The 15,956-nt window shown below is 43.6% G+C and overlaps 1 protein-coding gene across 2 annotated transcripts in view; it reads left to right on the top strand.

Moving 5' to 3' along the window:
- Window positions 1-15,956, top strand: part of HTT (huntingtin) — a 165,784-nt gene that overhangs the window by 18,184 nt on the left and 131,644 nt on the right. For both annotated transcript variants that reach the window (XM_032136037.2, XM_058430291.1), the window contains exons 3-6: window positions 3,695-3,815; window positions 7,862-7,921; window positions 9,397-9,476; window positions 11,683-11,821. In XM_032136037.2, the coding sequence (XP_031991928.1) occupies window positions 3,695-3,815; window positions 7,862-7,921; window positions 9,397-9,476; window positions 11,683-11,821 (400 nt within the window). The remainder of the gene's footprint in view (window positions 1-3,694; window positions 3,816-7,861; window positions 7,922-9,396; window positions 9,477-11,682; window positions 11,822-15,956) is intronic.

The following is a 15,956-nucleotide window of genomic DNA, read 5'->3' as shown; positions in this document are numbered from 1 at the left end:
TGCATGTGAAATGGTATAATATCATTAAGGTAGATTGTGATGAAGATACATAGTATAAACAATTAAGCAACAACTAAAAGCACAACAAGGAATTATAGCTAATGAACCAAAAAAAGGAGATTAGAATAATAAAAATGGTGAATCCCAAAGAAGCCAGAAATAGGGGAAGAGGCAAATAAAGGAAAGAAAGAGCTCGATGGCAGATTTAAACCTAGCTATGTCAAAAAGGACATTACATGTAAAAGGCAGAGATTTTTCAGATTGAATGGAAAAGTAAGACCTGATATATGCTGCTGCCTGCAAGAAACACATTCTAAATATAAAGGCAAAAATAGCCTACAAGTAACAGAACAAAAAGAAGTTCACTGTGTTCACAAGAATTAAATGCAAGCTAGACTGGTTCTGTTAATATCAGACACAGTGGATTTCAAAGCAAAGGCTATTGCCCAGGATGAGATAGTCATTTCATAATGATGAAGGAGACTCGTTCATCAGCCTGGCATAACAAGCTGAGATGTTTATGCACCTGACTACAGAGTAAAAATACACAAAGCAAAGCCTGGCAGAACTACGAGTAGAAACAGACAAATCCACAGTGATAGAGATTTTAGTAACCACTCTCAATGATTTGTAGAACACGTAGCCATAATATCTGGATCTAGAACACTTGACCAACACTGTCCCCTATGCAACCTGATTGGCATTTACAGACACTCCACCTGGCACCAGCAGAAGAGACACTCTCTCAAGTGCTCACAGAATGTCTGCCAAGATAGAGCAGATGCTGGGCCGTAAAACAAGTCTGTACGTTAAAAGCATTCAAATTATTCAGAGTATGTTTTCTGACCTCAGTATCATTAAGTTGGAATATATTATAGGAAGATAACCTGGAAAAGTCTCAGATATGTGTTAAAACTCATTTCCACGTGGCTCATGGGTCAGAAGTGAAGTCGAAAGGGAAATTTGAAGGTCTTTTGGATTGACTGATATAAAAACAATAGATTTCTAAACTTGTGGGGTGCTGTTACAGCATAGTAAAGGGAATTTTCTAGCATTAAATGCCTGTTTTAGGAAAGAAAGATTTCAAATCAATGACCTCAGCTTCTACCTTTGGAAACTTGAAAATGCCAAGCAAATGGAATCCAGAGTTACCAGAAGGGCCAGGTACGGTGGCTCATTCCTGCAATTCTGCCACTTTGGGAGGCCGAGGCAGGCGGATTGTTTGAGATGGGCAGTTGAAGACCAGCCTGGGCAGCATAGGGAGACCCCATATCTACAAAAAACACAAAAAATTAGCCAGGTGTGGTGGCATGTGTCTGTAGTCCCAGCTAACCAGGAGCCTAAGGTGGTAGGATTGCTTGAGCCTGGGAGGTTGAGGCTGCAGTGAACTGTGATTGTGCCACTGTGCTCCACCTTGGGCAACAGAATGAGACCCTGTCTCAAAAACAAAAACAGTTACTAGAAGAATGGACATCATAAAGGTAAGAGCAGAAGTCAGTAAAATAGAAAACAAAAATACATAGAAAATCAATAAAACCAAAAGCTAGTTCATCAAGAACATCAATAAATTGGTAAGGCTGATAGGAAAAAAAGTGAAGTCACAAATTATCAATATCAGGAATGAGGGAGATGACAGTAGTATAGATTATATAGATATTAATAGGACTATATGAGGCAGGTGTGGTGGCTCACGCCTGTAATCCCAGCACTTTGGGAGGCCGAGGTGGACAGATCACCTGAGGTCAGGAGTTTGGGACCAGCCTGGCCAACATGGTGAAGCTCTGTCTCTACTGAAAATACAAAAATTAGCTGGTTGTGGTGCCATGCGCCTGTAATCTCAGCTACTCGGGAGGCTGAGGCAGGAGAATTGCTTGAACCTGGGAGGCGGAGGTTGCAGTGAGCCGAGATTGTGCCATTGCACTCCAGCCTGGGTGACAGAGCGAGACTCTGTCTCTAAATAAATAAATAAATAAATAAATAAATAGAAAGGACTATGTGGGAATATTATGAACAACTTTATGCCAATAAATTTGACAACTTATAGATGAAATGAATGAGTTCCTTGAAAGTCACACAAACTGTTAAAGCTCTCTCAAGAAGAAATAGATAAGCTGATTAGCCCTATATCTATTTTATTAAATTTAAATGTAAAAATGAATAGTTACTGGAAAACCTTTAAGTGTGTTTAGAAATGGTATATGAACTTTTTCAAGTGAATTTTATGAAGTCTAATCACAGGGAAAGGTTTTCTGATGAAAATTTAGTGTCTGAATTGAGATGTGCTTAAAAAATGTTGTTATACATTATGAAGTCCAATCACAGGTAAAGGTTTGCTGGTGAAAATTTAGTGTCTGAATTGAGATGTGCTGTAAAAAATGTTGTTATGTATCTTAATCATTTCTTCACATTAATTACATGTTGAAATAATACTTTGGGTATATTGGGTTAAATGAAATATTATGAAAATCTTGCCTGTTTTCTTTTTACTTTTGATGTGTCAGCTAGGAAATATAAAAGTATAGCTCACATTCTGTTTCTGTTGACAGTACTGCTTTGGAGCACAGTGTTTGAATGATCTCTCATTTCAAAGACCTTTCCTCACTTGTTATTCATGGCTGTCTGTATTCCACATAGATAAGGTCTGAAATACTGCTAAGTGGCATGTTTTGTTTTATGCTTTTATAAGTTTGTTGATCGTTACTGATGTGGACCTTTGGTGCCTCTTAGGCTCATGGCTATCTTCTAACCATTGTTTGCAATTTTTACCTTAGAGATAAAGAGAAAGAGAGATTTGGTTTCAGAGTAGTTAGATTGAGATCATGAAAGAGCAATCTCATTTTGATGCTTCAAAAATAGCACATCCCCCGTATTACTGGGATTTGCTATTCTTGGGATTACTTCAAGAACATCCTTGTGTTACTGGTTTGGATGCTTCTGAATGCTGTGAAGTCAGTTTCATGTACATGGCTCATCAGTTTAGCTCTCTCTCGGCTTTGTTTAGACAGTTGGATCATGATGGCCTAAACAGCTTCTTTCAATTAAACATTTAAAAATAGTTCACAAATAGTAAACTCCAGTTTTTGTGACTGTTTGAAAGTCTGTCTTGCACAACAAAAATACAATCTGACCATGATCATCTGGCATCTTAGGGTGAAATATGGTTATACTTTGGCCTGTACTGAAAGCAAGATTAAAAAGGGGCAGGAGAGATAGACTGCTGAACTGATTTTCAAGGTTCCAAGAATATTGTAGGTTAAGAGTAAAAGTAAACTTTTGGCAGAAAGCAGTGGGTTGTCTGGGATTGAAGTATCTGAAGTTTTTAAAGGAAAATTTAAAAAGAAAAATGAGAATTGCCTTACAAGTACAATCTCTTCTTTTTTAAAAAATAAACTTTATTTTGAAATAGTTTTAGATTTATAGAAAAAAGTTAGATAGGGTAGGAAGTTTTCATATACCCTACATGCAGTTACCCCAGTTATTCTCATCCTAATTTAGTGTGAGGCATTTTCAGGTTTAATGAATCAATATTGATATGCTATTAACTAAAGTCCAGACTTGATTCAGATTTTCTTAATTTCTATGTAATGTCCTTTTTCTGTTCCAGAATTCCATGCAGGACACTGGATACCTCGTTACATTTCATTGTCATGTCACCTTAGGCTCCTCTTGACAGTTTCTCTTCTTTTTTGCTTAGAAATTCTCCAGAATTTCAGAAACTTCTGGGCATCGCTATGGAACTTTTTCTGCTGTGCAGTGATGACGCAGAGTCAGATGTCAGGATGGTGGCTGACGAATGCCTCAACAAAGTTATCAAAGTAAGAACCGTGTGGATGATGTTCTCCTCAGAGCTATCGTTGTTGTAGGCTAAGAGAAGAAGCCATCGTTGAGTGTTCTTCTGTTTTGAGTCCCTGAGGATGTCTGCACTTTTTTCCTTTCTGTTGTATGGTTTGGAGGTGCTCTGTTGTATGGTTTGGAGGTGCTCTTGTATGGTTTGATGGTTTGGAGGTGCTCTATTGTATGGTTTGGAGGTGCTCTGGTATCTGCCTGCATTGCTTGCCACACCTGCCTGGTCAGAAGGAGCTGTGTTGACAGTTGTGCCTGCACGGTGCCTAGGTCAATGAAGGGGACCGATGGTAGCCACTGGATGCTCCTGGGAAAATGTCACTACAGGCACCAGAGAAGCCAGAGCTATGCCCAAATTTCCATGAGTCTCAGTTTTCTTAACTATAAAATGGGATCAAAGTTTTTGTGGCATGTGTATGAGTGTGTGTGAGGATTAAATGCACTAATTGCCACTACTGGATCCTTGAAGTGGTAAGAAGTGCTCTTATTAATGATGACCTCCTTACACTCTTACCCAGCAAGATTGATGGGTGTGGCACTGCTTCTCTTTTTCCATCACGTGGATTCCATGGCATCCTTTTGCCCAGGGAACCTTTGCTTTGTGGCTAGCACTTTGTTGTTTGGCTAATCACGCTTTCTGTGGTCAGGACACTGGCTTCTCTGGAGCCATGGGATTCTAGCTCCCTCTCTTGTCCCTAGAGTGGTCACTGTCTTCTCTCTCCGCTTGCAGTTCCTGCTTTGCTCGCATCTCACTTATGCAGTGACCTGTATCAGTTTCACCTTGTTCTCCATGCCTGCTGATCATTGGCACCACTTCCCATGGCGTATTTAAGGCCTGCTTCCAGTTAAGCTTGCTTCTCCACAGGCCTAAATATCCTTGCTTGCTTCTTTTATTCTCACTGGCAGGACCAGGGCGGTCTTTTTTTGGATGAGACAGGGTCTCGCTCAGTCACCCAGGCTGGAGTGCAGTGGCTGATCACGGCTCACTGCAGCCTTGAGCTGCTGGGCTCAAGCTATCCTCCTGGCTTGGCCCCTTGAGTAGCTGGGACTACAGGCGTGCACCACCATGCCCAGCTAATTTTTAAAATTATTTGTAGAGATTGGATCTCGTCAGGTTGCCCAGGCTGGTCTTGAACGCCTGGGCTCAAGTGATCCTCCCTCCTTGGTTTCCCAAAGTGCTGGGATCACAGGTGTGAGCCACTGTGCCTGGCCCTTGATGTTTCAGTTCTTGATATTTGATCCTCAGAGTCAGAAAATCTAAAAAGAGGGCTATTCCAGGTTGCCTTCGTTCATGGCAAATGGGAAGTTAAGAGGGCAGAGAGAGTATGACCAGAAACTGTTCTTCTAATATCGATCATTTAACGTGTAAATATTGTTCTTTTTTAAACCTCCTTCATTTTTTTTCCAGGAATTGCTGGACACAGTGGCTTGGTGTGTGTGTGAGGGCTGTAGGCCATGGCCCTAGGTTGTGGTTTTAGGTCTCAGGTGCTCTTCCTGGCTGTCTCCTTGCTTCTTTCCCATTTCCTCTTCTTTTGTTTCCAGCCATTTCTCCCTTCTGCTTAAGTTTGGTGCAGCAGGGTTTGGCTGCTCTCAGATTCCTGCTTCCTCAGATGCTGTAGTTGTCAGGCCCAGCGGGCTGGCAGTGGGATCAGGATCTGGCTAGGTTTGCTCTCACTGTGGCAGAGGAGGGGCAGGCGTGGGAGAGCACGTGTGGCCTCAGGTGTAGGGAACACAGGCATGGTTACTTAGCCTTCAGGTCCTAGACTTTGTCTTCTCATGAGTATTGCCGTGTGTGTATGGTGAGAACCAGATTCTACTTAGCCCAAGAAAATGGGCACATTTTGCATGTGGTTTCTGTAGAGAAACGCAGTGGGTATCTGACATAGCCTGGCAGCATGCCTCCCTCAAGTAGGTTAGTCTCAGGCAGTGAAGCACGTGTGTCCAGCAAGAACTTCATATGTGGCATAAAGTCTCCGTTCTGTGAGGTGCTGGCAAATTACCACCACCGTCAAGAGGCTGAAGTGATTTTTGTCTAGGCAGGCAGGGAAGGCTTCCTGGAGACAGCAGCCAATAGGTGAAAGAGTAGATTGGAGACCTTCTTAATCATCACCGCCTCTTGTCTCAAGGGGTGCCAGGAAGCTGTGGAGGCTGAGAGGAGGGGGAACCCATCTTATGCTGCCAGAGAGTGGGACACCATGAGGGTCAGGTCAAGGGGTTGTACCTTGTTTGGTGGAGAATTAGGGGCCCTTGAAGACTTTGGATGTGGTCAGGGGAGTGTATCATTTAGGAAGAGTGACCCGGTGAGGACGTGGGGTAGAAGAGGACAGAGGTGGGAGGGAGTCCAGGTGGGAGTGAGTAGGTCCAGCAGGAGTGCGGGGCCTCGAGCCAGGATGGTGGCAGGGCTGTGAGGAGAGGCAGCCACCTGTGTGTCTGCAGAAGCAGGGGCAAGAGGGAAGAGGCCAGCGGCGTGCTGCCATCACCCAGCGACTGGAGTAGATTGTGAGAGCCCATTCCCTGCTCTTGGGAGGGGCTGAGTTTTAGTTTTCTTTTGTTATACAGCAAGCTTGGTATTTGTTTACAAAACATTTGTAAAGCTAAATCAAGGTTCGATAAGGCTTCTAGTTTTATTTAAGAAGTAATGTTTAAATAAATGTCCAATTCGCTTTGCTCATTTAAGGACTTCTAGTACAAACTGCAACAACAGGATTAGGATTTAAAAATTTCTGAGATGTTTTTACTCCTCAGAATTTCCCAGAATGTGATCTGGTTTTGATTTTCAAGCTTGCTGACCCAACAGGTTAACTCACAAGTTTTACGAAGACCATCTCAGTCCATTTACATCAACTACCCATTCCACGGTCAAAGAGATCATCAACTGATGTTTGGCACAGCTTCCTCCCTCTTGGGTGGGCAAGTATTTGGAAGAGAAGGCTCCCATGGGTGAGAGTGGGGCACCAAAGTCTTCCCTGTCCCGTCCCCTAGCTTGAGAAGCCCTTCTCTAATGTGGACTTTGTGCCGTTAGCATCGTTACTGGCTTGAAGTTGACCGTGTGGACATTCTGGTTTAGCCTCACAAGTGAGCAAGGAGGGTTGAGAGATGTGCTGTGAGGAACGTGGGGCCCCAGCTGGCAGCAGGCTCTGGGTCAGGGGGGCAGGGACCACGGGCATACCTGACAGTGAGGAGGGGCCACACCTGCAGAAAGGATGCAGGACTCCACCTCGAGAAGTGTTCTGGGCCAGAGCGAGGGTCTGGTTTTATAAGTACACCCACAGTGCCCAGGACCCTGCAGATGTCCAGGGCGCCGTCTGAGCCCGTGTCATCCAACAGAATGTTCTACTAGTGAAGATGAAAGATTTACTCCAGGGGCTTTAGGATTTATTTTATATATATATATATAACAAATCCTATATATATATAATTTTTTCTTTTTTTTTTTGAGATGGAGTTTCGCTCTTGTTGCCCAGGCTGGAGTGCAATGGCGTGATCTTGGCTCACTGCAACCTCCGCCTCCTGGGTTCAAGCAATTCTCCTGCCTCAGCCTCTCGAGTAGCTGGGATTACAGGTGCCCACCACCACACCTGGCTAATTTTTGTATTTTTTAGTAGAGACGGAGTTTCTCCATGTTGGTCAGGCTGGTCTCGAACTCCTGACCTCAGGTGATCTGCCCGCCTCAGCCTCCCAAAGTGCTGGGATTACAGGCATGAGCCACCCTGCCTGGCCAGTATTTATTGTATTTGAACCATCTACCATTTTAATTTTGATGTTATGTAGTATTTGATGATAATGAAAGTTAAATTGTTTTTCTTTCCATTTTTCTCTTTAAGTGAATGACCTGTATCTAGTTTATTCAGTAACTTCCTGCATATATTTGTTTCTTTCTTTCTTAATGAATATATTCTTAATTTAGTTGCTATTACGTTTTGCTTTGCCCCCAAATTGAAATCTTAGTTTCCTTTTAGCTCCTTTTAGAACTAGTGATGGGATGTGTCTTCCATAAATCTCTTGTGTTTTGTTGTAGGCTTTGATGGATTCTAATCTTCCAAGGTTACAGCTCGAGCTTTATAAGGAAATTAAAAAGGTGGGCCTTGCTTTTCTTTTTTAAAAATATTTTAAATTTTAAATTTTTATAGGTACATGTATTTTGTAGGTACATGTAAATGCATATATTTATGGGGTACATGAGATATTTTGATACAGGTATACAATACATAATAATCACACCATGGAAAGTTGGATATCCATCCCCTCAAGCATTTATCCTTTGTGTTACAAACAATCCAGTTACATGCTTTACTTATTTTATTTTATTTTATTTTTGAGACAGAGTCTTGCTCTTTCACCCAGGCTGGAGTACGGTGGCACGACCTTGGCTCACTGCAACCTCCACCTCCCGGGTTCAACCGAACTTTGGGCTGGTCTCAAACTCCTGACCTCAGGTGATCCGCCTGCCTCGGCCTCCCAGAGTGTTGGGATTACAGGCGTGAGCCACTGCGCCGGGCCTGATTGTACATTTTAAAATAACTAAAAGAGTCAGGGCACAGTGGCTCATGCCTGTAATCCCAGCATTTTGGGAGGCTGAGGCAGGTGATCACCTGAGATCAGGAGTTCGAGACCAGCCTGGCCAACATGGAGAAACCCTGTCTCTACTAAAAATACAAAAATTAGCCAAGTGTGGTGGCGGGCGCCTGTAATCCTGGCTACTCGGGAGGCTGAGGTGGGAGAATCGCTTGAACCTTGGGGGGTGGAGGTTGCACTGAGCCGAGATCACACCACTGCATTCCAGCCTGGGTGACAGAGTGAGACTTTGTCTCAAAAAATAAAAATAAAAATGAAATAAAATCGGGCCGGGTGTGGTGGCTCACACCTTAGTCCCAGCACTTTGGGAAGCTGAGGCGGGTGGATTGCTTGAGACCAGGAGTTTGAGACCAGCGTAGGCAACATGGCAAAATGCTGTCTGTACAGAAATTAGCTGGGCGTGGTGGTGCACAACTATAGTCTCAGCTACTTGGGAGGTTGAGGTGGGAGGATTAATTGAGGCTGGAAGGTCGAATCTACAGTTAGCTGAGATTGTGCCACTGCCCTTCAGCCTGGGCGACCAAGTGAGACTCTGTCTCAAAAAAAAAAAAAATTATTATTGACTATATATTATTGTCTGTAATCCCTCTGCTGTGCTATCGAATACCAGGTCTTGGGCCCTTATTTCCGTCACTGAACAAACTTCACTCTATTGAGCAGCATGTGTGGAATTTCATCGTTATTCAGTAATTAACAATGTTAGAAGGAAATGCTGTTTGGTAGACTATTGCTTTACTTTTCTTCAAAAGGTTGCTCTTTATTAGATGAGATGGGAATTAAAAATGGTAACTTAGTTTATATCTGTATAATTGAAGCCCACTAGACCTTAAAGTAGTTACCAGATGTTTTATGCATTTAAGTGGCCTTTTCTCTAAAACTAGAAAGTAACAATGAAAGAAAATGCTTCGTTTCTATGCAACCCTCTTGGTGTGACTAGTGTGTGTGACTCTTAATGCAACACTCATTGCACCCCCTCAGAATGGTGCCCCTCGGAGTTTGCGTGCTGCCCTGTGGAGGTTTGCTGAGCTGGCTCACCTGGTTCGGCCTCAGAAATGCAGGTAAGTTGTACACTCTGGATGTCGATTTTTGTCGGGGGCCAGCTGCTACTGATCCTTTATGTCTCAGCTCAGATGTCATTTCAGAAGTCTGCTCTGCCGCCTCCAAATTGCAGTCCACCTTGCCCTGTTTATGTTCCCCTTGTAGCACTAATCCATGTCAGAAATGTCACGTACAGTCTATCTGTGTTGTGCTTGTTCATTTTCTATCCCACCCTTCCGCAAGAGACTTATGGGATGTGTGCCCCAGGACAGCAGGGGTCTTACTGTCTTATGCTCTGTTGCAGCCCAACAGCAGTAACAGTGTCTGCACATAGTACTTGCTTAAAAGATACTTGCCAAATTGTTGAAGATTGAGGTACCAATTTCGTTACTGCTGACTATAGGAGTTAGAGCATGATATCCATTTGTCTATTACATGAGTTAAAAATATGGTTGTTGCACTGTGAATAATTTTGTCTAGTCAAAACAGTTGTATCTTAATGGATTAAGAAAAGCAGGACCACTTTTCATCAGCTCCCTCCTTCTCCTTAACCAGCAATACATGCTGATGCCGATGTCCCGTAGACCCTCAGCTCCATCCTGAGTCACTGGGAACGTGGTCTAAATCCTCACTATTTTTTTTTTTTGAGACGGAGTCTCGCTCTGTTGCCCAGGCTGGAGTGCAGTGGCGCGATCTCGGCTCACTGCAAGCTCCGCCTCCCAGGTTCACGCCATTCTCCTGCCTCAGCCTCTCCGAGTAGCTGGGACTACAGGCGTCCGCCACCACGCCCGGCTAATTTTTTGTATTTTTTAGTAGAGACGGGGTTTCACCGTGGTCTCGATCTCCTGACCTTGTGATCCGCCCGCCTCGGCCTCCCAAAGTGCTGGGATTACAAGCGTGAGCCACCACACCCGGCCTAAATCCTCACTATTAATATGAACTGAGTCCATATAAGAATCTTATATGGGTCGGGTATAGTGGCTTATACCTGTAACCCCAGCACTTCAGGAGGCCAAGGCAGGTGGATTGCTTGACCCAGACTAGGCAACATGGTGAAACCCTGCCTCTACAAAAAATAGAAAACTTAGCCAGGCATGGTAGTGCATGCCTGTAGTCAACAGCTACTTGAGAGGCTGAGGTGGGAGGATCACTTGAGCCTGGGAGGTGCAGGTCGTGTTGAGCCAAGATCGCACCACTGCACTCCAGGCTGGGCAACAGAGTGAGACCTGTCTCAAAAAAACAAAAAACAAAAAACCAAAAAAGAACTTACATGGCTGCAGAGGTATAATCACTAAGGAAATTTCTTTTTGTATAATCTTTTTTCTTTTACTATCATTTCAAAAAATGTATTTCTGAAGCAACACATCCAGGTTCTCCACGTAGCAGCCAAAGTGACCTTAAAGAATATAATTGGGTCTTGTCATTCCCTTATTTATTTAAACTCTTGTACCCATTTCCCAGTGCCGTTTAGATAGATTCCAGACTCGTCACTGGCTGTGTCACCTCAGACACTCTGCATTGACTCATTAGTCTGATTAGTTCTTCAGATGAGTCAGGCTTTTCTTCCTCCTGATGGCTTTTTTTTTTCTCCCCTCAGTTCTCAGCAAAACAGTCACTTCCTTAGGGTGGTTTCCCCAGCCTCCTATCTTTCCCTGTCCCAGGAGCCTGGTGGTGTGGTCACTGCCCTCTGAGGCCCTGCTTGTTGCCAGGCTCTGCCACTAGAGGACAGAGCTGTACCATTCCTGGCACCTCGCACCTGGCCTGCCCTGTCACTGTGTGTGTTGGGTGAATTCCTGTGATCAGTGACTCACTGCTCTGTGTCCTACACATTCTGCTTTTCTTCTCCCCCAAAAACCCCATTTTATAATTCTCCTTTTTCAGGAAAGCTTTATTCCCATTTAAAAATTTTTGTTTTTAAAATGGTATTTTCTTACACTGCTATTTTCTAATTAAAAATGAGTATTTTAAGAAGTGTTATGATTTACTGCAAATAATTTTTAAACCCAGCCTTTTAGATCCTCTGTGATCATAAGAGAAATGAAGGATGTCTCCCGACACTTGAGCTTCATCCACATTTCATCCTCCTGTTCCTTCAGCTGAGTTTTGCCCATCCCCATTAGGGACTATTGGCATATAAAACTGGCTTTTCCCTAACAGGGAACGAATTACTTCTATTTCTCCTGAAGGAGAGCTGGAAGAATGACTTGCGTTCTTTTGCATACACAGGCCTTACCTGGTGAACCTTCTGCCGTGCCTGACTCGAACAAGTAAGAGACCCGAGGAATCAGTCCAGGAGACCCTGGCTGCAGCTGTTCCCAAAATTATGGCTTCTTTCGGCAATTTTGCAAATGACAATGAAATTAAGGTATGATTGATTGTTGCCTCAGGTCACAAACATGCGAGTGATGCTGTGAGTGAGTCTGTGGAGGGTTAGGGCTTCTGAACAGGGAGTCCTGTGGGAGTGCTTCTTGGGGTATGTTGTATGTTGTAATTTAGACTATCATCATTTGTGTTATTTCTGAGGCACCTAAGGACTTCTTTCCACTTCTGATTTCTTACTGTGGGGTGAAGAGTTGAATTGGCAGATGGTTTCTAGATGCAAATTGAAAAGGCATTTTCCAGAGCAGATTGGTTTTCGGTGTACTAGAGTGAGTCTTTAACCTAGCTGCGGAAAGATGACTGTGCCAGGACTGCAGGTAGGAGAATGCTCATTGACGAGGCCTTGTGGGTCTCAATGTCCTGCAGCTATCAGGGCCTGTTGGCTTCCTGTTGTGCCTTCCAACAAACCACCTTCAAACCCACTTTAGTGTTTTGTTTATAATGTCCACAAATAGTGACCCTGTCACATGCTCTACAGATTACAGGATTCTTAGCCTCTTCCTTTTTGGTGGGTCAGTCCTGGGTTTGAGCCCAAGTGGCCCTCCTGAGAGGTGATGATACACAGTGGGTAGAGTGGAATCAGATGGACTTGGATTAGAATTCTGTCCTCTTTACTAGTTCTTTTCCTCTAGGCAAACTACCCAACAGCTGTAAGCTATTTCCTTCGTATTCTGAAAAAGCAGCCTTAATGGGACCCATATAGGGCAATTCTGAGAGTAAAATAAAGGAATATGTGTTAGAGTGTAGCATAGTCGCCCAGAGGAAGGGCTTAGATGTTAGCTGCTATTGCTCTTATTAGCTGAATAACTTGGAATAAACTGTTAGCCTCTCATGTTTTTTCTCTGAGCTTCGAACTTTTCTTGTTAATACTAAGGAGATATTCAAACTAGTCATGGGATTTTGGAATGATGAAGGGAGATGATGAATCTAAAGAATTTAATGTAATAATTCCTCATGCTCAGTAAATGGTAGCTGCTGCTGCTGTTATTTTTATTACCATCTCTTTGGAATGGGAGTAGGTGCTCCTTTGTGGTCAGAGGCTGTGAGAGCTCCACAGCGCCAGTTTGCCCGTCTGTACACTGGGGTCTGTTGAAGGCAGTTCCCTCTGTGATATCTCTGGCTGTCAGAGCTCAGATGATAGATGGTATTTTTGTACTCTTAGTTCTCACCATTTTCATGATTTCAATCACTATTTGAGTATGATGATGCTTAACACTTTGTTGAACGTAGAGTCCATTAATTCCTTCCCTCCTGAACCTTTGGCATTTAAAAAAATCTATTCTGCTACCTCTCTGCTCATTTATGGTTATTCAAATTTATTATCAAGAGCCTGGTACAGTGGCTTGTGCCTATAATTGTAGCTACTTAGGAGGCTGAGGTAGGAGGATTGCGTGAGGCCAGGAGTTTGAGACCAGCCTGGGCAACATAGTGAGACCCTATCTCTAAAAAACTGAAAAAAAATTAGCTGGGCATGATGGCACGTGCCTGTGGTCCTAGCTACTCAGGAGGCTGAGACAGGAGGCTCGCTTGAGCCCAGGAGTTGGAGTTCGAGGCTACACTGAGCTGTGATTGTGCCACCACACTCCAGCATGGGTGCCAAAACAAGATGCCATTTCTTTAAAAAAAAAAAAAAAAAGGTATTATCAGTGAAATTCAGTAGTACCAACAGGATTATAAACAAAGATAGTAGTTCCCTTCCTACTTTTTCTCTTAATCCTTGTGTCTCACAGGCAAACATAACTCTTAGTATTTCTTGCAATATTTACTTCTACATTTCTTTCTTTCTTTCTTTCTTTCTTTTCTTTTTTTTTTTTTTTTGAGATGGAGTTTCGCTCTTGTTGCCAAGGCTGGAGTGCAATGACGCAATCTTGGCTCACTACAACCTCCATCTCCCGGGTTCAAGCGATTCTCCTGCCTCAGCCTCCCGAGTAGCTGGGATTACAGGCATGCACTACCACGCTTGGCTAATTTTGTATTTTTAGTAGAGACAGGGTTTCTCTGGGTTGGTCAGGCTGGTCTCGAACTCCTGACCTCAGGTGATCAGCCCACTGCAGCCAGCAACTTCCACATTTCTAAATAACATGCTTCTGCTCCTATTTTTTTTTTTTCAATTTTAGACATTTTTTACTTTCACTATAGTTCTATCAGAATTCAGTGTGTACATTATTATGCCTAAGTAAATAGTCATGGTTGGTTATGTATTATATTTATTTGATTGTATTTCTTATTTGATGAGAAAGCTGTGTTTTTTGCTCTGCATTGAAACTGGAGAGAGGACCTGGGAGGGGGGGAGGAGGACAGACGAAGTTGGTGACTGTACCTTCCTGGCCATAGCTGGGTTCTCAGCACCCTGGGATCTGCTGATCACCTGCTCATAGGCCAGGCCCCTATCGAAGTTCTAAGTGACCCAGTGCTGGGGACACCTGCAAGGTCTAATGATGGAGGTGCGGGCTACAGTGTTGGCTTGTGCTGGGGCCAGCATCCTTAGGAAGGCATCTTGGAGGTGGAGGAGACAGCCGCCCACTTCTTGACTGGGGCCTTCAGCAGCGCCAGCTTCTTGGGCAGGCGGGTGCTGGCTTTCATCACCGTGTCATGTTCAGTCTTCTTCCAGATACTGACTTCTGGTTTCACCTTTCCTCAGACCCTGGTTCCTTTCAGAGGCCGTTGCTGCTGCCTTGCTCTTTGCTAGCTTGTGCCTTGATATGTCTTTGTACAGCTTTTTGTTTTCCTGGAGTTAATCTTCACATCTGTTTTCTTGGAGTTAATCGTTACCTCTGTATCGCTTGCTTATTATTCTTTGGCCTTTTTGTCTTCTCACACCTTCCAACTTCTTTGTAAAATGTGTTTAGTACAATTTTTCATGACAGGTAATTTACTGAATCAGTTTTTCCCCAGTATGGTCATCTCCATCTTGAGTTATCCAGCTCTCTGCCCCAGTCTGGGCAGGTTGCTCTTCAGGTCTGTTGTACACTTGTATCCTAGGACTTCTTTTTGCCATCAGTCTGGAATTTCCTTTGCAGTTCTCCCATTGGATGCCCAGTTCCTAGATGCCGTATGTTTCTCTTTCTATCCTCTAGTGGCTTCCTGAGAGAAGATGAATGGGAGGTAAATTGTATGAGGTTTTCCATTCATAAAAATGCCATTTCTTCTCCTGTCACTTGGCTGGGTATAGTGTTCTGGGGTAGAAATCATTTTCCCTCAGAAATGCGAAGTCTTTGCCCTGTTGTCTTAAAGTCTCCAACATGACCCAATTCCTTAACCTGTGAATGTGCTTTTCTCTGGAAGCTTTCCATTTTGGGGGAGGTGAAGTGCTAGGTACTTAGTAGGCCTTTTAATTTGGAAAGTTACGTCCCTTCAGTTCTGGGAAAATTTTCTTGCATTTCTCTGAGAAGTTCTTGCCTTTATTTTCTGTGTTCTCTCCTGAAATTAGTTAGTTGCATGTTGGTCCTCCTAGATTGACTCACATCTTACCTTTTTCTTTTCTTTTTCTGGTACTTTTTAGATATCCATCTCAAACTCTTCTATTCAGTGTTATGTTTTTAACTTCTTTCTTTTCTTTGTCTCTTGATGGGGTCTTGCTCTGTTGCCCAGGTTGAGATGCAGTGGTGCTATCATAGCTCACTGCAGCCTCAAACTCCTGGGCTCAAGCAGCCGTTCTGCCTCACCCTCCCAAGTAGGTGGGACTACAGGTATGCACCACCACGTCCAGCTATTTTCTTTACTTTCTTTTGTTTTTGAGATGGAGTCCCACTCTGTCACCCAGGCTGGAGTGCAGTGGTGCGATTTTGGCTCACTTAAGCCTCTGCCTCCCAGGTTCAAGCAATTCTCCTGCCTCAGCCTCCCCAGTAACTGGGATTACAGGTGTGCACCACCACGCCCGGCTAATTTTTGTATTTTTAGTAGAGACGGGGTTTTGCCATGTTGGCCAGGCTGGTCTCGAATGCCTGACCTCAGGTGATCCGCCTGCCTCAGCCTCCCAAAGTGCTGGGATTTCAGGTGTGAGCCCATTATTAGATCTTTAAATACCAGTATCTATAAGTCTTTTCCTCTTGAGTCAGTTAGTATCCCTGGAAGGAAATTATTCATTTTCCTGCTTGGAGACTATAAGCTTGGCTGTGTTT

The sequence above is a fragment of the Hylobates moloch genome, unplaced genomic scaffold (genome assembly GCF_009828535.3).
Source record: "Hylobates moloch isolate HMO894 unplaced genomic scaffold, HMol_V3 SCAFFOLD_17, whole genome shotgun sequence".
In the NCBI taxonomy this organism is placed as follows: domain Eukaryota; kingdom Metazoa; phylum Chordata; class Mammalia; order Primates; family Hylobatidae; genus Hylobates; species Hylobates moloch.
The sequence above is the reverse complement of the archived record's forward strand: the minus strand, read 5'-3'. Positions and strand labels throughout refer to the sequence as shown.